We start from the raw sequence: 23,655 nt of genomic DNA, 5'->3' as shown, positions 1-23,655 counted from the left end.
CTAACAAGTTACCACACCACTGTTCATCGTTGTATTCAGAAATGCACACTGTTATTAGTCGCCAGTATCGTCGCTCAGCTGCATTTGAGTGCCAGAGAGTGGGCCGAGCCCAAGTTGAGAAGGGTTGAGAGCGTCAGGAGTTTGACTTTGCGTCCTAGAGCGCCCGCTTATAGGGGACGCGTGTCCGAGTCGCGTAAGTGGCGCCTGCAGGCACGAGTCGCGTACCACCATGCAAGCCACTCCGACCGTGCAGCCTGAGACCCGAGTGCCGAGCGTCGACGACCTACGGGTATGTACCGGAGTGAACTGGAAGTCCAGGGAGTATTGACGATAGGCTGAGCAGGTCAAACTATGCTTCATCTGCCGTGAGGAGGAGCGCTACGATAGTGAGCGGCATGTTCATACATCGCTTGTCCCTGCGCTGACTATCCTCGACATTGACCAGGCCCTGAAGACCCTCCCAGAGCGTGGACACACCCATGCTCATGTACTCTCGTGGCTCATGAAGCGTGTTTGCTCCAGTGGATAAAAGCAGCGCAGCAAGACCCGGCGCGAGCGCGCAATGCTTTGAAGTGCCCACAATGCGGTGCCTCTTACGAGCTCGAGAGCGACAATCCCCACCCTCGCGTCTTGCGAATACTGGATCATACGAATGCACTCCTGTCGATTGGTGGGAAGGTGGTTATGATTGGAGGGCTTGCGACGGTGGTGGTATCCTTTGGGTTCGGTATGTCCTAGCTCTCTCTCGCACGGTGATATGCTCAAGCGAGTCACGATGTACAGGGCTCTACCTCGTATGTACCACATATGGCGCGCATGCATTGCAGTCGATGGTCGGGAGGGAGATGTACGTTCTGATGCATTAATGCTCGTGTTGCAAGGAAAAGGCTGACCACTCCCACCCAGGTATGACATCTTGCTCACCGACGAACCTGACAATTGGCCGTGGCACGCCTTCATCAACCTCCCTATGATACCTATCAGCCTAATCCTGTCTCGCTCTCCCTCCTTTTCGGCATTTCCTCTGTTGCCACTGATCATCTCATGGCCGTCATCGCATCCCGTTCTCTCCGCTGCAGCCAGAATAGGTGCATCGAGTTGGAACTTCTTCGGCGGGCGAATCGACGATGTCCCCTATGGGCCCATCTTCGGGTGGCCACCCTCTCCAATGATGGCCTCATTGCTATTCCCGCTCGTTGGGAGGCTATACCGTGAGCAATACACGAAGGTGAAGCATGCCATCATAGGCACGCAGCCCGCGCAGCGCGGACCTTTGCGCAACGTCGTCTGGGACCTCGGCGGCGACGGCCCCATGCCGTTCCGCGCGCGGATAGGCCTGGCGGTCGACCCGGCACAGCAGCAACAACAGCGACAACAGCAGCAACAAGGCCAGGACCAACAAGGAGCCCCCGCTCCGGCGCAGGGTGCCGCGGGTCAAGACCAACAAGGAAACGGCCAGGCTGATGAGCCAGGCGCTGCGGCAGAGCGGACTCTCCGCATCACCAACGCGTCTCTGGGTCGCTTCATCGGCGGCGCGCTGTTGATGCCCACGATCGCTAGCTATATGGGTTCTGTGCTGTACAGACTCTCGAAGTTCTCGCCAACGCTACGGACGTTCCTCGCCATCCGCCCGCCGTTGACGGGCCATCGGCGGGTGCCGCTTCTCGGGCCATGGCTGGAGAGCCAAGGCTTCGTGGAGATGAGCTTCCTGAAGAAGGTCGGCATGAGTCTGCATGTCGCTCTTAGCCTGGTCTGCGGCGGTACGAGAGTGTGGTACGAAAGCGACCCTGTCTGGTAAGTCCGAACATCTGTGTTTGTGTGCTTCCAATATTGACGTTTCGCAGGTGGAGGAACTCGATTGGTCTCGGCCTCTTCATTGTCGTAAGTGGCTCGCTACTGTGCATCTGTCAAGCGTTGATTCATCGGTAATCATCTGGCAGGCGAAGGATTGCATGAAGCTGCTCCACCTCTATCTCGCAAAGCGGGACCTCGAGACTCGGCGAGTGAAGAGCCGGTCATTTGTAGGAGTAGATCTCAAAGAGCTCGACCTCATACATCCGCCCACTCCTGACGGTCATGTGCCTGTTACACCGTAGCTGCGTGTAAGCTTGTGTTTTGGTTGTTCGTTCGTTAGGTCTCCGGTTTTGTTGCACACGCTATCCATTGTACTACAGTTGACCATCTCCGCTCATATGATCCACTGCCTCAGCTACGAGTCGCACGCAATCGCTTGTAAAGGTTTCTATCCGCTGCGTTTCGTCTGAGAGGCATCGACGAGAACACATGCGTCCTGCACGATCGTGCTTATTCAGGGCGCGGCTGGCTTAGCCAACCTTTCGTCGCCTTTCCGCAGTGCTGATTGGGGCCTTAAGGAGGATCATTGCCTCACCAAGCAACGGCATCGTACCTACACTGTGACTCTATGTAGGTTACTGGGACATTCTGAAATTCTGGGGTTTACTATGTACTGAATTTCAAAGAGAGGCGAACATCATTTGGTAGTACAATATCCCCTTTTCCGCCCTTGTCCGTGCTCTTCGACGTGGGTCATCTGCTCTGTGGCGTTATACTGTGATGCTAGACGTAACGACGGGTTGAGAATCGTAACAAAGGGATTGAGAGCTCGAGCCCATTCCGCCGGATTGGATGATAGTGCGCTGGTCGACGTCGATTATAAATCACAGATGAACAGATGGTAGTTGGTCCCCGGATCTGTGAAGACAATGCACGTCGCGCGCAATGAATGCACGACTGAGGAGGTTCGTGAGGAGAGAGTTGGCGTATCTGTGAGGAGACGGTTAAGTCGTCATTGGGCAGGGTAATTGACCATAGTGACATTCGCCTTACAATTTGCTCATCACGAGTGCTCTGCAAATACGTCAATGAACGAATACGCCACCATTACTTCGCGGACTCACGGAAAAATAAAATACGCTTTATCCTCGGAGCAATGAGCATGTAAAAATACGATCACTAAACGAACAAAAAGCCGACTAGTGATACATACAGGATAGATCTGGCTAAGCAGGAGATCGAGTGTGGCCATACTAGCTGTTTCCACTCAGTCAGATGAAGTAAGGTTCGGTAGTGCATCACTCAGGCTGACCTGTCGCAGTTCCCGTCTCGACAGTCAGTCGAATAACCTTATTCATCATCCTATCGGTGTCGGTGTCATATGGTGTCTTGTGGTTCAACATCTATTTGGGCCATCCACGTTATTATGGCCACGGCCGGGGTCGATTATTTGGCAAAGACAATATACCAGTATTGTCATTGCGATAGCAATCAAAAGGTCCGCGAGGATATTTCCCGCTAACCAAGTCTGAGTCAAGTAAGACACACAGACCTCCGCTATTATGGATAGTGTCTTACCGCAATGGGACCTTTATACTGTGGGACCTGAGAAATGGAGGCTCCGCGTATGTGTATCTTCAACGATGAATTGGTGTTCATTGTGCTGTCCGGCTTCAGCAGTGGCCCCGGCGTACCTCGATGCCAAATGCTAACCTTCCTCCAATTTGGGTAATGGCTAGCTGCCGGCAGTTTAGTGTTGAGTTGAGCCATTAATGAAATCTTGGTGCGACGTACCGCGATGATCACGAGCAGTAACAAACGCGACTTGCTGAAGCGATAAATGCGCCACGCGTAAAAGAGTTGTACCACGAATGCTACGATAGCGCTCATCATGGGCACACTGAACCAGTAATTGCACATATCCCCTAGAGCACCCAGGTCCCCATAGTTGTACACAAAAACATGGAACAGCGATGCTATCAGCAAGCTCGACTGTACCCACTCAAAGACAAGTGTCCCGTAAACTGTGATTACCGTCCAGAAGATCAGTTAATGCGTTTCGAACAATAGAACAATCAAAGAGTAGTAGACACTCCCCAAGGTATTGCAGCCAGAGTCTGTCTCCGGGGTAATATGAATGATACGTGTCTGCCAGTGGTAGGGGTCAGTCCGGTTAGATTGTGCCTGTGCCTCGATGGACCAACGCACATGTTTGATACGTAAGTATTCCCAAGAGAGCGACGTTGAAACATACGCTCAACAACTACATGATGTGCGATCACTGACGTTAGTTTACGGGGACGGAACTTCGTAGTACCCATGAACTCGCCATGGTGCCGATACTGCACACCCTTCGTCAGTGATTTGTCGTCGAAAGAAATTGTTCATATAAGCACGTACAATTCATTCAAGTTCACCGCGGTGAACGACATGTGGATACAGTATGTGACAGTGACGTGAGCGAGTGTGCTATACACGAGCAGGCAGGTTCTGCTAAGATTTTTTGAAGAGAGGAAAATAGCTGGCCTCGTGACAGGTGAGGAATGAACGGCCGCTGCGCGGTCTTCAAGGGGACGCAATAGAGGGGAGAGGGCTTGCGTAACGAGAGCAGAGGTTAGTTGTAAGGCAGAAGCCTCGCTGTCGTTTGAATTGGTGTATCCTTATATGCGGAACGGCTTGAACTTCGACGGAAGGCACTGTCCGGCATCAATTATGATATGCGGCACTTAGTTTGTCTACCCACGTGTGCACGAAATTGTACACAGAAGAGTCAGTGTGGTTCAGCAGTTCGATAGCAAGTGGGATCATCGGAACAATGTGGTTGCCGCCAGTGAGACAGGCGACGACGGGACGTATCTGGTGACACTACCTGAGCTCAATAGCATCAGTGAATACATCATCCTTGACGAATCGTATGTCCACATATCAATTACGTAGTTGAAGGAGATCAGGGACAAGCTGCAGGATAGCACCGCCCGAGCAATGAATCAACGCTCAGAGATCACGGCGAGACGCGCAAGGCTCGCTCACCCTACAGATTACGACGCCTCGAGGCGCGACTCTACATTCCCACCTCCCCACGCGAACGGGTCCTAGCTGAGATGACCGCGACTCTGGCTATCGGTAGTAGCCCCTAGCCCGCGTTGAAGCTCGGAAGCTTGATGCCTGAAGGTCGTTCAGTAGTGAGTGCCATGAAATGAATTGGAGACGCGTCTTGCTGTCGCAACGGGTGGTTGATCCGCTCAGAACTCGGAGGAGTCGTGCTTACCGATTTTTCACATACGCGTGGGACAGCGGTGAGATTCGTGACGAATGCAGATGGATACATTCTACTGTAGTGCTACAAAACCTCTGAGTGTGATGATGACAGCAATCCGTGTCGACGAGAGCAATGATACAATACGGAAGACAGTTAGTCAACCTCCAACACCGTCCCGCGCTGTACACTACCCCAGCCTATGCATGGCGTAAGCGAGCTGCAGGTAAAGCGGGCAACCACGGGATTGAACTTACCAACAAGCCGCCAATGCTTCTCAATACGGCGCGACAGGGCGACCTTCTCCCCCACCTCGGTACACGCTGGAGACGTCAGCTGGATCTTCGCTAGATCCGCCTTGACGCTCAAGACACGCCCACCGGTCGACGTGGACCCGATGTTGATGAGCAACAGCTCGTTCTTGACGAGCTTCGACACCTTTGTCTGCTTCTTGTCTTCCGTCTTGACACCGAGCAAGCGGCGGAGCAAGAACAGACTGATTTCGAGTTCTATGAGCCACGCCAGATGAGAGCGCAGTCCGGTATCAGTCCAACTCGCGCTACATACCGCTGTAGATCTGAGGGAGCTTGCCGACAGCACCGAGCACTTGACCGACGAGACGGTCGGCTCGGCACAACGTGGGATCGATACGGGTACCGACACCGATGAGACCGCCGGGTACAGCGAACTGCAGGTGGTTGCTCTCTGCATGCAGCGATACGATACGGCTGAAGATAGGTTTGCACTTATTGCGGCCCTGCGCGTCCTTCGTGACGATGCCCGGCCGGATCTCGACCTCCATACCTAAGCGCAGAGTGCCGGTGAGGATGGAACCACCGGCAACGCCGCCCTTGAGCTCGTCGACCTCTGCTCCGGGCTTGTTGACGTCGAAGGAACGGATGACGATCAGCTTGGGGTCGGCGGTGAAGTCGCGGACCGGGATGGGTATGCGCTTGACGATGTACTCGTTCACGGCGTCGATGTTGTACTTCAATTGAGCAGAGATGGGCACAATCGGTGATGATTCCGCGACGGTCCCTGCATTCTGACGTGAGATGAACCCAGAACAAGTCCGCACAAACCCACCTTTGACGAAAGCAGCGATGCTCTTCTGGTGCTCTAGTGCCTGGGACTCCTTGATGAGATCGACCTTGTTCTGCAATATGATGATGTTTTCGAGCTTCATGATCTCAACTGCGGCCAAATGCTCCGACGTCTGTGGTTGGGGACATGTCTCATTGCCAGCAATGAGCAGCAGCGCGGCGTCCATCACAGCAGCGCCGTTCAACATGGTAGCCATCAGAATGTCGTGTCCGGGACAGTCGACGAAGGAGACATGACGGATGAGCTTCATGCGGTGCCCGCATCCTGGTCGCTCGCAAAGTGGGTTGTCCTCTTTATCCGAGCGGTATGACCGGTAGCAGCCTGGACGCGGGCAAGCCTCATTCTCGCATTTGTAGATCTAGAGGAATTGCATTGAGTCTGGTGGCGGGTGCAAGATGATGATACCCTCACTTTCGCATTTGCATATCCGAGTTTAATGGTGATATTGCGAACTAATTCGTTCTTGAATCGTACAGTCATGACACCTGATATCGCTTTCACGACGGTGGATTTTCCGTGCGCGACATGTCCGATTGTTCCTGCGCAAACGTTAGTCAGACTGCGAAGGGCATTCCATGCTCGACAGGCGCACCCAGGTTGATGGTAGCCTATGTGTTTAATTAGCAAAGCACAAGGGCGATGTACGTGCGGCAAACCTGTTTTGAGATGACCTCCGGAGAGAGCGGGGTCAATTTCGACGGATCGATGTCCACCTGCGGGAAGGTCTCCTCGTCGTCGCTCTCCTCGCCCTCGCTGTCGGAGCCGTCGTGCTTCTGCAGTGTTTCGTCCCCGGGCATGATTGCGTGTCAGCTGCGTTTGTACTTGACTGCGAAAGAGCTAGATGCTGAGGTCGACTCGGGCGAGGGTCGAGAGTGATCGCACTGCAGAAAGTCGGTGATCTCGATTCGAGTCAACCGGTCACACACACGCAGTCACGGACTGCTGTCACGCACAGGGCGCTTAGTGGATCATCCCAACCTTGTCCCAACCTCTCCCCCGGGCCAGCCGTTCGTTTCAAGCACCTTGTGCGGTTCGCCGCCAACTATGACTCTACAATGACTAGGCTACTCAGACAAGCTCACAGCTCCGGTCTTCAGATCCTCCGTCCGTCAGGCCGCTAAGGAGGGGGATGGCCACGCCTGGACTCGGGTGACCGTTCACCGGGACCACCGGATGGCTGAGGCCCTCGAACCGCATCCGGCAGCCGGTATGTGCACTCCGTGTGCAACTGAAAGGCTCACGGAGTGCCCTGACGTGCCATCCAGTGGGCCACGGGCTCGGATCTGCGCATCCGAGTCTGTGGCACGCCGCCGCACACCGGCGGCACGACAGGGCAGCCTTTCGATCACAGACGGTGTTCTAGACGAACAATATTTCCAGGATCCAGACCCGAGGACGCGGAAACTGGCCAGGGCTGTGCCAGGTTGTGCCTGCAAGCGTCCGTCCGGCGCGGTAAAGGATGTGCTCGGCTACAATCCGCCATGGCGGAAGCAACCACCATGCCTTCCATTTTGGGACGTGTTAACCCGGATATGGTAACTGCGCCACAATGTCGCACCAGCGGATGTGCGGATGTGCAGCAGCGAGTCCATCCGCCCATCCGCAACGTAATGTCCGTGTCCCGCCTCATGATGGTTGGGGATCCACGGAACTCCATGTCCTGGCGTATATAAGTGCCACGGAATTACCATGGAGGTTCACCTACTTCTGTACTTCACGTTCTCGCACTTTGAAATCTTGCGCATTCATTGACTTCTCACTCGCATACTCTCCTTGGCAACATGTCCGCTGCAAAGTCGTTCCGCACCAAGGGTGCAGACGTCAAGTACCCTGATGCTTCCTACTTTGCTTTGGGGAACAGTCGGTCAAGCACACCGGACGCGAACACCCCTTCGGAGTCTCGGGTCTCGACACCGTACTCTACGGAGGACGCACACCTGTTGACCCCTGGGCCCAAGCCACGGCGCTTCAAATTTTCTTCGAAGACAGTTCCCTTGTCTCTCAAGGTGAGTCAACTTATAAGTTTTCGCACCGATCTTCACACTGACTTTCGACCACAGCCCTCGAAACAGCCATGAAGGACAGTGCTGGGCACACGCGCCTTCAGGCCAAGTGGCTCGACTTGAGCAAGGAGCAACGTAGAGACTCCGAGTCTTCGTCCGCTGGCAGTAGCTCGTCTGGCGATGCCCCGGACAACGCTGCCGTCGTCCTCGGCCCTGCGGATGATCGCAAAGACTCGGACATCTCTCAGGTGTCGGGAGACCGGAGACCTTCAGACGCCTCCTCTGGATCGGATGGCTCGCTCTTCATCTACTCCCGCCGCCCGTCTGGCCTCGATGCATTCCGGGTAGACGATGCGCAACCCCCGCATGTGGAGACGATCGACGAGGGAGTTGACCTCCCCTACGCCGCCGACGAGGAATCCATTGCACCCCGTCCCGTCGTCTCCAGGGACTTCGCTCGCCTCCAGATTCCCCGGCCCACTCTTGCACGTCAGGGGAGCAGTGATCGTTGGGCCGACAGACTGAGGCGCTCTTCCGGTACCTTGGCGCGGTCACCTTCCTCCCAGTCATTGTCTGCGTTGCCCTCGCCGCGCTCTTCCATGGGCTCGTTCATCCCAGCTCGTAGCTCGCTGGCTTCGCCCTCCACCCCCAACCTCGTATCTAGGCCGAGCGAGGAGACTCCATTCGTCAATTCTTGGACGGCCCGCCCATCGAGTAGGCTGGGTAGGAGCATGCAGGATGACATCGATTTCGCTCGCATTCGCTCGCCTGCGTTGTCGCCTCGCATCCCGCTCACTGAGCGCCGCGACTTCCGCCCCACTCCTCCTGAGGCGCCCATTCGCCCGACGCTCAGTCACTCCAGCAGCTCATCTTCGTCGCGTTCAAGCTCTAGCTCCGAAAGCGACGATGATGATGACCTTGGCCTCGGCCCTGCGCCAGAGGTCCCCCTGCGCTTGAGTATGTCGACCCGGAGATTGAGTGCATTGCGCCCAACGCCTCGACGGGTACACTCCCGCTAGCGGAAGCACAGGCGCTGGAGTCGGCCGTCACGCATCCGTGGGTGAGCCTCCATTCAACATCGTGCAGCGCCAGCAGCCGAAAATCCGCCGGTTCCAGGCGACGTTCAAGGTCGTTGCCAGCCTGGGCGTTGTTTCCAGTCTGCTCATCGGTTACGGCCTTGGCGTGAAGCTCGTCACTGTTGGGCCGTGGAGCTTTGGCATGTACGGCCTCATCCTCATTCTCGGTACGTCCTACTAGCCGTATCTCAAACTCACACTGACACCGCTGCCAGATTTTATTACGCAGACCATCGCCGCATCTTACAACCGTCGGCGGGTCAACAAGCTGACCGCGAAGTCACCTCTTGTGAAGGGTGTCGCGGAGCGCTTGGCGGCGAAGGACCAGTTGCCCACCCATGAACCCGCTCCTCTTCCCGAGTGTAGCATCGCAGTCGTCGGATATCGTGAAGATGAGGAGGCTTGGATCGCGGTACGTATGTTATATTCCTCAGGTGTGCCTGTTCTTACACTCCTGCAGTGCTTGAAGTCGCTTCACGCGCAAGAGTACCCGATCAAGCACATCATCGGCGTCGTCGATGGAAACGACGGCCCTGACATGGACATGGCGAACGCGTTTGGCAAGGCCTTCCCTGAGGAGGAGCGCCTCATCGTCCACTTGCCCGTGTTGCTCTCCGTCATGTACAAAGAGAAGTACTGGGAGCACATCAACAGCCTCGGTCACAAGCCTCTCACTCGTTGGGAGTTCTTCAAGATGTGGCTCACCCAGGATCACCGCCCTGGTCAGGACGAGGCACACGAGGTCGCCTGGAACTACATGTTGAACTACGTCCACAAGAAGGCAGAGGAGGAAAACTGGAAGAAGTGGAAGGCCATCTGCTTCTCAGAGTACGTCCTGCCGTGTATGATCTCCGCCACCGACTAACGTGTGAGCGCAGGCCCCACGGTCACAAGCGTCACGCCATGTTCACCGCTTTCGTCGTCGGCGCATACGCTCTCGGAACCAAGGACGCGATGCTCACTACCGACAGTGACACGTATGTTCACCCCGATGCCGTGAAGAACATGATGGCCCTCCTGTTCAGCGATGAGAGGCTTGCCGGCGTCACCGGCGACGTGCGCATCTGGAACAAGGGCGATTCGTTCCTCGCGCTCATGTCTTCCATCCGTTACTGGTTTGCGTTCAATGTCGAGCGCGCATGCCAGAGCGCATTCGGTTGTGTCGGCTGTTTGTCTGGTCCTGTAAGTCATTCTCACTATCGCACCCTGTGACTCGCTGACATGTTGCGCTCAGCTTGGTCTCTATAAGACGTCGGATTTGATTTCCGTGCTTGGTCCCTGGATTCTCCAGTCGTTCCTCGGGAAGGAGACCACCTTCGGCGATGACCGCCATCTGTCCAACCGTATTTTGTCGCTCGGACACAAGACGGGCTATACCCATCTCGCAATGTGCGAGTCCGATACGCCCGCTGGTTATGTCCGCTGGGTCAAGCAGCAGACGCGTTGGTCGAAGTCATTCTTCCGAGAGGCATTCTGGTTCCCGAAGAGCTTCGCATTCCACAAATTCTGGCTGACCGTCGAGACGAGCAAGCAGTTCTTGTACCCGTTCGTCTTGACGGCAACAGTTATGCGTATGCTCTACAACCCCACGAGCTGGATTCGCCCCCTCATCTGGCTCGCGACGATGTTTGGTGTGGCTGTCATCAAGTCGATCTATGGCGTCATCTGCTTGCGCGATCCACGTCAATTCCTGTTCGGTATATACGGCTTCATGGTGGGTGCAACCTACATGTCTACTTCCTTCCTAGTGCTGACATAATCGCAGTACTTCTTCGGATTGCTGCCGTCGAAGCTGTTTGCTTGCTTCACGGTGCACATCACCAACTGGGGTACCTCCGCTCGCTCTAAATCTGAGTTTGCGCGTCCCGAGTCCTTCATTTCCCGTTCGACGCACGTTGGCCACCTCGTCGTCTGGTATTTGATGCTCTCCCTTGGTCTCGCCTACCTGCTCGTCACCGTCTTCCACCAGCCGTACTTCTGGTTTGTAGGCTCGATAGGCGTTGCCCTTTCTGGGCAAGCCTACTCCGACGTCATCACCGGCGAGACCAAGTACGCGTATTACGTCCTTCGCAAGAAGTATCACGCTTGGCGAGCGAGCAAGACCACGGCCACGGACGAGGAGCGGATCGCGGGCAAGCCGATGCGTGGCGCATTCAGAAAGATGCGCCGCGGTAAGCGGTCAAGCAAGAAGTCCAAGGCTGCGCTTGAGGCGCCCGCAGTCGCCGCTGACGAGGAACCCGTCGCCGTCGTCTTCGAAACGTCCACGCCATCCGTCGAGTCGGACAACGCACATATCAACCTTCACGCGGAGTTGCCCGTCGTCGACACACGTTATGCAGAGGTTGACCCCCTTTCCCCTGTACCTGCCTCCGCTGCCTCGCCATCCATCGTCATCGAGCCAGCCGAAGAGCAGGATCCGGCCGACATGCCACCACCTCCGTTTGGCGACTACAGAAAGGCATCGGATGCCACGACAGCCACCGCTGTATCTTACGACCCCGTGCGTACGCCATCCGATTCTACCGACAACCTTGGTAGTTTGGGGTATCACCCTGCGTCCCTTGTGGTGCCCTCCAAGCGCCGAAACGGACAGGTCAGCAAGGTCTTCAACATCGCGTCGGAATTATCGAAGAAGTTGGGTTCTCTTGGTTCCATCGAGGAGACACCACTGTCGATGACGAAGGGAGGTGACATAGAGAAGCAGGGCAACGAACTCGATACGATCGAAGCGTTGCCGATGACGCCGGGTGCGATGACTGTTTTCTAACCGCATGTACTGTACACTATCCTTTGTTACGCCTACGATAAATCATTCATTCTCCAAAACACTACGGTGATTTGTGAACGAACGCTTGACTGGCCATACCGCTCAGTCTGATGGCACTTGTCTGATGCTAGTAATTCATTGATAGTCGAACAGTTTGGTATATGAAGGCGTCAAGTAAACATGATGCATCTTCGCCGACCGAGCTTGTATGGTATGATAGATTCAGAGGACATTGGGCAACGTCTTGTTGGCACAAAAGCTTTTCACGACAACGGTCATCGACGCTAGCCTCGGCGTTTCATGACTAGCTCCTTCATGATAATTGTTACTGCCTTCTCTCCGATGACCACGGCAGTGGAGTAAGTATTCTGAAACAAACGAGTGCTTGTCAGGCCTCCGGACGAGCTCAAAGTTTAGGGGAAACTTACAGATGAAACGTTGGACGGTGCAATGGACAAGTCTTCGACGTGCAAGAGGTTAGTTCACTTCAACGTCTGAGCAGCGAACACCGTTCGACTGACCGGCGACTTTGAGCCCCAACACTCCGTACACGTTCAGAGAAGAGTCTACGACACCGTCCTGTTCGCGTGGTTTCATGGCGCATGTCCCCAGCTAAGAGACAGCGACAGATTCGGATTTAGTTCTCTAATCGAAGAACAAGCGGCAATGACTGAGTGGACATACATTATGCCATGCTGTCGCCACGACGTTCCGCGTATAATCATCTATCGCTCCATCATCTTCTTTCGTGTATTGGATGTTTGCCTGCGCTATGGATGCAGGTTTGGCGTCGCCACTGCACGCCGCCTGGCTACCCTCCGAAAACGCAGGATGAGCGGGGACGTATTCGCCGCGATATGAAGGCATCCTGCGCGCAATTTCTCGCCCGAACTTGTAGCCCCAGCGCATTAGCGCAATGTCGGAAGGCCTGAGACGATCGTCAGTGCACTGTTGTAGTCATCGGTTATTTACTGGGTGTCGGGATAGACTAACTTGCTCATGTACTTGGGGTCGAAGTCTTGCGGTGCATTCACATCCTCAGCAGAGGTGATGTGCACGTGTCCGACGGACTCCGGGTAATCCAGGAAGTAGGTTAAACTGGAATATTTTCTCGCTGGGACACTAGACGGATCTCCAACAAACCTATGAACAGTGAGCAGGGCGACAAAGGGTCTCGGCTCAGCGGAAGCGGGATCAGGACGCTTACATGCTGAGGGTGCCCACCCACATGACGGGCTTGTCTGGGGCGTCCGCAAATATTTGCTGCCACTGCTCGGTGAACTCGGGGCCGATGACCTCAAGATCTTCTACAGAAGGCCGCAATTTGATGCCGGCGTCGATACCGCTGCTTCCCATTAGCAAAGGGGCGACGTTGCTATGATGGATAGGAACTTACTTATGAGCCATGAGACCAGAGCCATCCTTGAGCCACTGAGCGGACCATTCTAGGGATCCCCGGATGCTAGTCAGTGATGAAGCATACCTTCGTTGTGGTGTGTAGTGACGTACTTTCGATCTCCTCTTTGTCGTTGCGGACGATTCCGTCAAGCGTCTCTGCGTCATCGTCTACAAGATACGGCGCGAAGATCACATTGTGGTCTATACGAACGGGCGAGCCCATCAGACCAATCAGATACCAGATCGTGCCGATCTCGAGAACTACATCACCTTGGAAGTTCTCTCCGACGCCAGGAAGATCGACGACAACGTCGATCCCCAGCGGCTGCAGCCGACGACGATCGCCGACGCCTGAGCGCTCAAGTATGGCAGGCGATCCAAACGTGCCTGAAGATAGAACGACCAGCTTGCGAGCTCTGGCGACCCGCGGTGCTTGCTCTTCCTCCGGGCGGAAGCGTGCATTTGGCAGAAATTCCACGCCGGCGGCTCGTTCACCTCTGTGAAGATTGAACCACGTGTGAGTTGGACGGGATAGATGGTATATATGAGGGCGCACTCGAATATTACTCGTTTCACATGATAGCCAGTCAAGATCTCCAGGTTGTCCAGCTGACGGTTGTAGATGTAGTTGTGCGGTACGTCGGAGCGGCGTCCCTTCTCTTTGTCAATATACCTACGAGGAATTTATCAGACATGGCGTCTAAACGAGACGTTATGTGTGACGTACTTTTGCCACCGCTACATATGACCGTGCGTGAGGGCCAAGTTCACAAAGTACATTTGATTACACTCACACCATACGCATTGATTCCAATCATGTCACTGGGATCGTCCGTGGTTCCTCTGCTCTTGTCATACTGCGCGGCGACCTCGAGAAATTGTTTGCCCGCGCTGGTGAAGACGCCGCCGTAGGAGATCTGCAGCGGACCATCGTATCCGTGCGTTGGCTTGTCTGGCGCTACTTGGTAGGTCTCCATCTATAGGCCGCGTATTTAAAGCATGAGGTCTTTGCTGAGAGGTTGTCTGACCTTCTGTAGAAGAGGGATAAGCTCGCGGGAGCTCCATCCCTCGTTTCCGTACATTGTCTCCCAGTCATCGTAGTCAGACGGGGATGGGCGTGTGTACATGGTGACTACCACCGAAGATGGCAATGGTCAACATCGGATTGGCCACGTTGTAGGATACTCACAGTTGACACTGGACCCTCCTCCGAGGCACTGTCCACAGGGTACGATGGGTGCACGTCCACCGAGATCGGCGCTTTCCTTGCCCACGTTGAACTTGACCGTCGTGCTCCCCGGTAGAAGATGACTGAGGTAGCGAGCTGGTTGTACATGCGCCAAATCCTCGAGGGTAGGCGGGCCAGCCTCTAGGATGAGGATGCGCAGAGACGGGTCGGCTGCGGCAAGGCGACCCGCAATAACACAACCAGTCGTACCACCTGATTTAGGAGGGCCGTCAGGTCCATGGCGAGCACGATGATGGACACGGTCTTACCTCCGGCTATGATAATGTCAGCTTCCACTGGAGAAAAGACGGACATGGTGGTTTCCGTTAACCTCAGGTGAGATATGTGGATCTACGGCAGTGAAACTGAGGGTTTTAAAGCAGTCGTTTGAGAGAGACGCCATCGAGACACCTGGTGGGGACTCAAAGCGAGTAATTTACGTCAGACGTCAACCACGAAGCATTCTCCCATAAGGCTTCTCTTCGACCTAGAGCAGAAACGAGGACGTCCACGGGAAGTGTCTTGATATCATGTGAATTTGCAGGAAGCTAAGAAGGTGTCCATATAGGATGCGTCGGGTGAAATATGTAGGTGCGATGACAGCAGACCGTGACGGTGCTTCTTCAGGTGTGCTTGATTCGCACTCGTTCGATGCGCCTGCAGGTGATATTGCATCCAATCACAACTCCAGACCGAGCTATCGCCCACGGTCAGCGAAGGGATCGTGTGATATGCTGCGCTGGGACAAGACACCGTGCTGGTATATCCGGCTATCATCACTGTGAGCCTGAGAAAGCATATGGGACAGTATAGGAAAGAGTGCATATAGGGAGGGGACATGCTCACAACTCGTGATCTCCAACGAGGGTCCGCATCTGCTATCAATCCAAGATACCGCCATAGATGGACGAGGTTTCTTTGAACGTAGCGAGTAGTGGCCAGACGTCAGCAAGATAATGGGTGCTTAAGGTCTGAATGTAGTCTGGATGGCGAGCAATCAAACAAGCCATCGATACCTTGGTCATGCCGAGAAATCAAGCATTTATACGTGGATGGACGTAGATTCTCTGTGTACTATGCATGGGGAGCACCCGAGAATTGACATACGTATACGTGTAGATGGCGGACTTGCGACTCGGAGTTGGTGGCAGTGGCACGTAGGTCCAGATTACTTAAGCTACTTCCCAACGTGGAGCGGCCCGGCGTTCCGGGCCCTACTCGCCCTCCCCGAGTACTTGAAGTCAGCGAGGCCTGTGTCGATGTTGTACATACCTCTCACGGCCTTCTTCAGAGGATACGTTCTAAATGTATGGTGTTAGCATAAATTCGAGGCCCGTGATATACTGTATGGTGTCCAAATGGTATACACGCATGCCAACTTGAAATCGACATCTCCCATCTGTGCCCCTCAAATTCTAAAGAGGATGACTTCTACAGTTCAGCATTGGACTTCGGGGTTTTCAGCACTCGATAGGATATGAATTGAGGATAGGCTATTATACAGCAAGTAATCCGTTGTCAAGTCCACGGAGGGCGCTTCAGCCACGGCCATGAGTACCAGTTGCTCAATTATCTCTCTGCCCGTTGCAAAGTTGAATGAGCATCAGCCTTAGCCGGGAATATCAGCTTATCAGGAGGATTTGGAAAAAAGGAGAGACAACATTGTGCTCGCTCACCTTGAGACTTTGTTACCCGCATCTGGAAGGTCCGTGCGCAGGAAGGGCAATGGGAAAAACTATCCGTTACAGTATCTAGCAACTCCTGGTTTCGATCCAGGGACTTCAGGATTTTGCAGTGAGAGAAGAGAGCGGCGGTGTGGCGTGGCGTGGCGTGGCGAGTCGCGGGTGGGGTGGCGGGTGGCGGGCGACAAGGTGGGCGACAAGGCGTCGGTGGCAGGCTATGACGATGCGAGAGGGCGCGCACGTACGCGCGCCGCCAGTGCCCACACGTCCCTATGCGCGCTGCCAGTCCCTACGCGCGTCGCCATCATTCAAAACGGCCAAGCGCGGCCTCTCGCGCGAGGGCATGCGTGTGCACAGACGAGACGGGGGTGTTGAACGCGGGACTGCGGGATGGGCACGCGTGGCGGGAGGGCGGGCGCGAAAAGGCGCCCGTGGACGGTCGTGTAGTCACGTGTACGCGTACGCGTCGCCGCGGCGCACCGTGGCTCGCGGACGGCGCGCGGAGGGCGACGGGAGACCTGCGCGAGGTAGCGGTGTGTGGTCCGAATCTGACGAGACGGCGGAGTGTGTGAGACGGGGGTGCAGTCGCGCATCGTGCTGCTGGCGGGCGGGGCGCGAGGACGTGAGACTGACGGGAAGGCGAACGAAGAGACGCCAGGTATGGGAGGGAGTGGACGGTCGAAGACGGCGTGAGCGGCAGGGAGAGTGGCATATGTGGGTGTGGGGAGGGCGACGGGAGACGTGCGCGACGTGTGGTGGCTGACGAGAACGGGGATGCGGTTGCTCGGGCCTGCTGGTGGACGGGGTGCGGACGACGTGGCGAGGAGGAACGGGGTGCGGCGCAGGACGCGCAGGAAGGAAGACGTGGCGGGCGGTCGCCATCGGTGCCATTTCAGGAGACGGACCGGATTAGGCAGGGTTGTGGCGCGGATGACAGGAGGCGCGTGTGGACGGCCGGATTTGGACGTGAGGGGTGTGGCGGGGACGTGACGGGGGGAGAAGATGGTTGTGCAGACAGATATGGGTGAAAAGTCGGGATAGGCGCTCCGCGCACCTAGACATCACTGATAAGACGCCTTGGTAGGCTGCCAAGCGCCCCCGGCGTGGCAGCCTACAGTCCCGGACAAGCAAAGGCGACAATTCGCGTAGCACTTGAACGCGACTTTTTGGCAAGATTCTGAGTGCAGGATCGAACTCGGAGGGGCCGAAAACCCCCAAAAAACGACCTCCGAGAATTTTCCCACGATGTTTTGGTCGCGCCAAAAATTTCGACCCTTTCATCGCAAGCTGAGGCGGGCGCTTCGGTACGAATGATCGCTCAGCGAACAAAACCCATGTATTATATTGTTAGCAATACTGTGGCTACTTGTTCAACACAGCCTCGATGTGCAGCATCGCAGTTCGCGAGACTTTGCGATGCGATCTCTGCTTCCGAACAGCCCACGCCGCCGCTTTCCCTGTAAGGCCCTGTCGGTACGCATCAATGAATCTCCACGACTTGTTGATGAAGCGACGGAGAACATCTGTTGGGCATGCGTTCAAGACCTCGAGCGCGACGGTCTTCGCATGGTTGAAATCCTTTTTCACCACTTGCCGGTAACGGTACTTGCACCAGCCCCAATACTGTCTGCGAGTGAGCAAAGCATCTATACAGAAACAATGGAGCAACGAACCATTTCAATCGGGTTAAGCTCACAATGAAATTTCGGGAGAAATAGGCACTTATGCCCAGCATCCGTGATCACCGTCTCGAGCATTGAAATCTGATTGACAAAGTCGTCTTGTTGACTGAGAAGCCGAGCCATGCAACAACCATGGCTTTCGAAAGGGCATACAGGTGAGCATTTCGCACGCAAACCCTTCACATTGAAGCCGCGCTCTTCCAGAACCTGCTGCAAGCCTTTTGGTGTGCCATTCGGTAGGGTCATCTTCTGTGGCTTGCCACGCATCTCAATAGCTGGGTTTGTGTCGGGAATAACAGTATCCCTCTGTTTCCGCTGTTTGCCTCCATTACTCTTGTTCATTTCGAAGGCACGTAAAGCATCTGGGGGCAGAGATGCGTGAGCCGAAGATTGATCGAAGATGAATAGTGCGATGCAGTTAGGGTGTGCTTTCTTGAATATCTTGATCGCTCGTTTGACCTGCTCTATGAGCTGCGCTGTGTCCCACCATGGATCACCATTCGAGCCCGGGTAGATTATTTTACGGGCATCTTCGATGATACTTCCATCCTCATCAGTGAGGACGAGATGACCTGATGCTGCATTGATAAAGTCTGAGACGTGAACAAGACGTCCGCGGCCTTTCTTTTGCAAGATCGTCTCATCACGTCGCAACCTATGATAGATATCACATCAGCCTATATCCTTAATCCTCATTATGTATTGTAACTTACCAGGCCGACCGTTTATATTCATTGACACTCAGACAGGTCTCGTCGTGATACTGTGCAATGATCTCGGCCTCGCCTTCAGCTAACTGTGGTTTGACAAGTGCGAGCTCTGGCCCTTCATAGTGCGTCATCCGGGCCTCGAGGCTGGTGAGTGTTGGCAGAAAGACATCTTGCCGATACTGAACAACGTCCGGTCGCTCGTGGCCATCCATATAGACACCCTTCTTGAGCAATGTGTGCCGCCATCCAAGCTTGATCAGCCATCGCCTCGCCGTCCGCTCACAAAGCGGCTTCTTCAAGGCAATCCCAAGTGTGGGAAGGATTGTTTCATTGAGGGCGCGTTGGAACTTCAGAGGGGTCACTCCACCGGAAGGCAGCGCAGTGAGCCAGTCGCGCGAAGCCTTCTGAACTGACTCATCGTTCAGGTGACACTTCGCATTCTTCTTTCCACCCCTCTTCTCCAATGGAAGCATCTCGAAGGCCTCGTAATGGCGTGCGAGAGCACGCACACGACGTGCGAAGTGTGTTCCATCCCCCTCATGCCACTGTCGGGCGATCTCGATACTTGCTGGGATGCGGTCGAGCCCCTTCAGCAGGAGGGTCGCGAAGTTCCGGAGGATGGTGAGTTGATGGATTTGCGAGACAGTGTATCGACGATGATGCCGCTTCAATTCTTTCTTGACATGTTCTCGCAGGTCTGTCCAAGATCGACTTTCGACACCCCCAGTCATCTCATCCATCAACTCGTCCTCCCAGTCATCCTCTGCCAGACTGCGCTCCGAGTCCTCCGAGTCATCCTTGCCCTGATCAGGACTCACAGACTCGGATCCGGTGTCCTCTGAGCCTGAGGTCAATCCTGACCCGGGCCCTGACCTCAACACGAGCTCATCTGATGGCGAGTCAGCCCGGGGCGGCAATTCGAGAGCATCAGGTTGTGGAAGCTCGCCGAGCACTGCATTGGATGACCCCGGACCCCGCCCAGGTGAGTCTCTGTTTCGGCTTGCGTCGATATCGATTGGGTGCGAACGTGACCCTTGCACGGCCACTGGACTCGAAGTGTCCGAGTCAGATACTGTCCAGATGCCTCGTGGTCGCGGACGCGCCTCAAAGCCATGCGCAAGGAGCGATGTCTGGTCGGAAAGCAGGCGTCGGTAGCGTTGTTGGCTGCGCTTTGACTTGCTCCCGACATCCGGGCCCTTCTTGTATTCTATCCATCTCGATGAGTACCAATGACAGTATGGAATTTACAGATCATTGCAGAGCACACCTTTTGGCCTGACTGGCAGGTCTGTGCCGCATTTCGCCACCTTCCGACGACGACGCTGCCTTTCCGGAACCCAGTCTTCATCCCGAGCATCATCCCCTTCCTTCTCTCCAAGTCTCAACATTTCTTCAAGGAATTCTTCGTCTGCAACCTCCTCCCAGTCTGACTCCTCCTCGGCATCACTGTCTGATGAGGCATCGAGGTCCAGTCTTGAGGGAAGCAGCTTCAAGCTGTCGTGATCTGTCGGCGGCTGCCAGCAGGCATCATCCAGTGCCTCTGACTCGGAGTCCGAGTTCGAGCGAGGGCTTTCACTTCTCTGCCAGCCAGCCAGAGCATCATTCGGTGTGTTGATGCTCTTCTGTGATTGATTCCTGAGTCCACTGATATTCTTCTTGCGCTTCGGGGGTCGGCCTGTGCGTGCCATGCTGCGAAACAGAGTGGTGGCACGGCTGTGTTCATCGTCGTCTGTGGCGGCAACCTGCGCGGCAACCTTTTTGCAAATAGCGGCGTCGGATTCCTTTCGTGGAGAGGATTACTTTGCGCATTTTCTCGGGAATTCTGCGGTTTTTTTTCGGTCGCGCCAAATTTTTGGGGGTCAAAACACAAAAAATACATTTTTGTGGGATCGGCTCGTACAATACTCTTTCTATATACTATGGCATGTCCTCTATACACTTTGCGATCGATTCCGCATGTTTGCTCGGGCTGGAAAAGTGGCGCGGGAAGATTGTCGTCTTTGCTTGTCCGGGACTGTAGCAAGGCTGCAAACCCTTCTAAACGCCATCTGCCAGTTTCTGGGCAGTTTCCCCTCGCCCTTTTCCTCTATAAGGTAACAATCCCTTCTGCCCCTTCGCGCACGCCCAAGTTCCTCCGGCGGCCCACGTGCTGCGTGGCTGAGGGCGCTCCCCGATCAAGGATCTCGTATCCCGATCCCCCGCGTCGCGCCCGATGTTCGGTAAGCCGCTGCCGCCCCCGCTGAGCTCGCCGCCACCGCGTACGCGCCCACAGCGTTGCGCTCGCCGTCGCCGTCGACGACAACGACGGGCTCCGCGAGGGTGTCGAGTCCACACCGACTCGGATGCTGCCGAGTGGTGCGTTCCCGAGCCTCGCGGGCACTCCCACGGCTGTTGATGGGGAGATTCCCACGCATGTTCGCCGCCGCGCCTGGCGCTGTGCTCGCTGTCGACGACGACGAGCTCGAGTATCTCGCTCCCCTGTCCGTTCCTCGTCGCGATTTTGTGCTACATACATATAGTATCAATTTGAACACTGTATATAGGCCTCTATTGTATATAGAATCAGTAGTTACCTCGGAATTGTATGAATTTACATCCAGTTATGCCTGTGCATTATGCATGGATAGAGCGGTCAAAAGCGAGAAGAATGTGCTCTTTTATACTCATTGTTACTACTGTTATGATACATAACTAGTCTCTCAATACTATAGGCAAGCCATCCTGCCCTGTAAGTGAAAACTCCGCCATAAGTGGCCATGTATAACATCTCAACCAATGTACTGGTACTCAAAGAAACAGTACTAATATACTCATTGAATGCATGCATGCTTACTCACTACTTGTTGTACGGTCTCTGTAGCAACTGGGGTTGATAGAGGTCAAATGTAGGTGGAATGCCACACATATGGCTGGCTCTGTTGCACAGCATCTAATGCATGTATATACACAGATCTTGAATGTTTTGGCATCTATTAGTGCTAACAAACAATGCTAGGGTATAAAAACATAACAGGATTGTATGCACACCATGCGATGCGATGATGTTCGCACTGGTGGCTGACCCAGTGGCTGAGAAAAAGAGTGAGTCGGAATCATGCACCTCGTCCTTGATTGGCGTCGGATAAAACGGAAATAGTACCCACTAATGGTAAAACAATGTTAGTACTTGTCCGAAGTTGTTTTGAGTCAATGAGGTGACAGCCGGTGGGTCTGTATGCAGAAGTGGTCGTAGTGGCGTGAAAGCGCCCGTACACTCGTTAAGTGTGCAATGCACTCGAGCGATGTTCACTCGGGCACCGCTTCGGGCATGTCCCCGAACTGCCCGAGATGATGTTCGTCTCGCTCTACACGACTTCCTGCTTGTCCAATCCCAAAGAGACCTCACATATAGCATTGAGATATACAATACATACTGTATACCAAGTTTGGAGACAATCCAACCACAGGGTATGACGTGATAAGTTCTTCTCCTTCCTGTAGCCACCTATAGCTAATTGAATGAATGCCCTTGTCATCTCATCTCAGAAACTTATTGTAAGTGTAATTCCATACAGATATGATGCCAATGTAGATTCTGAGAAGTTGTCATAATGTCTGGATGCATGTAGAGGCTCCAAATGAATGGATATGCTTTTTGTACATGTGAACATCCTCATAACATTGAGGCACATATACTAGTCCTGATACTGTGAGTATACATAAAACAGTACATGAATGTGCTTGCAACATACTGGTAGAGCTTTCATGAGCTACAGTGGAGAGGTTGTAATGTTATGCATGCCCCCTTATGGCGAAGTTTCGCATTTTGGGGCCAGTAATCCTTCATCAAACACTATGTATTGCTTGTGGATAATCATACCAGTTATCTAGAGTTTATGAGAGCATATTATGCTCACTTCTGACCGCTCTATTGATGGGTACTAGGTAGGCATTACTGGGGAGATAGTCATACTATTCCGAGGTAACAACACATTGTATACACTTTATAAGCCTATATACACTTTGAATATCACTACTAGATACATGGCTCAAGAAATTGTGGCAAGAAACAAAGAGGGGAGCGAGATACTCGAGCTCGTCGTCATCGACAGCGAGCACAGCGCCAGGCGCGGCGGCGAGCATGCGTGGGAATCTCCCCATCAACAGCCGTGGGAGTGCCCGCGAGGCTCGGGAACGCACCACTCGGCAGCATCCGAGTCGGTGTGGACTCGACACCCTCGCGGAGCCCGTCGTTGTCGTCGACGGCGACGGCGAGCGCAACGCTGTGGGCGCGTACGCGGTGGCGGCGAGCTCAGCGGGGGCGGCAGCGGCTTACCGAACATCGGGCGCGACGCGGGGGATCGGGATACGAGATCCTTGATCGGGGAGCGCCCTCAGCCACGCAGCACGTGGGCCGCCGGAGGAACTTGGGCGTGCGCGAAGGGGCAGAAGGGATTGTTACCTTATAGAGGAAAAGGGCGAGGGGAAACTGCCCAGAAACTGGCAGATGGCGTTTAGAAGGGTTTGCAGCCTTGCTAGGCTGCCACGCCGGGGGCGCTTGGCAGCCTACCAAGGCTTCTTATCAGTGATGTCTAGGTGGCTCCGCGTGCCTTGCAGTCGATATCGGACCATCGTAGCGCTTAGATTGGTTCGCCTTGCTCGGCTTCGTGTCTGAGACTTTATATGGAGCGGTTCACTTAGACGCCGCTACTTTGTGACAACGACATTTACACGCAGAGTTTTGGGCTGAATGCTAATCCCTTTAGCGAAAAGATAGCTATACGTAGGGGCAACAAAGCCCCAAGAGGAATTTTCCGTACATTCATTATTTCCAAAAATGGTCTGAACGATTTGGCCACATCACGTGACTAACCCCATAACCAGTAATTAGACGCCAGACTACTGTTACCAGTTACTATATCGGGCCGGTGGCTCGACTGGGTTAGGGACTCGGTCGAAGCTGGGAAGCAAGATTC

General features: G+C 54.5%; 1 protein-coding gene across 1 annotated transcript; it reads left to right on the top strand.

Annotated features, from left to right (window-relative positions):
- Window positions 1-18,940: 18,940 nt before the first annotated feature.
- Window positions 18,941-20,421, top strand: B0H18DRAFT_1066737 (uncharacterized protein). The gene is made up of 3 exons (XM_048031181.1): window positions 18,941-19,321; window positions 19,396-19,682; window positions 19,758-20,421. The coding sequence occupies exons 1-3, from the start codon at window positions 19,189-19,191 to the stop codon at window positions 19,977-19,979; spliced, it is 642 nt and encodes a 213-aa protein (XP_047884687.1). The 5' UTR covers window positions 18,941-19,188; the 3' UTR covers window positions 19,980-20,421.
- The last annotated feature ends 3,234 nt before the right edge of the window (window positions 20,422-23,655 follow it).

The sequence above is a fragment of the Fomitopsis serialis genome, assembly GCF_022376445.1.
Source record: "Fomitopsis serialis strain Sig1Antser10 chromosome Unknown B0H18scaffold_405, whole genome shotgun sequence".
Classification (NCBI taxonomy): domain Eukaryota; kingdom Fungi; phylum Basidiomycota; class Agaricomycetes; order Polyporales; family Fomitopsidaceae; genus Fomitopsis; species Fomitopsis serialis.
The sequence above is the reverse complement of the archived record's forward strand: the minus strand, read 5'-3'. Positions and strand labels throughout refer to the sequence as shown.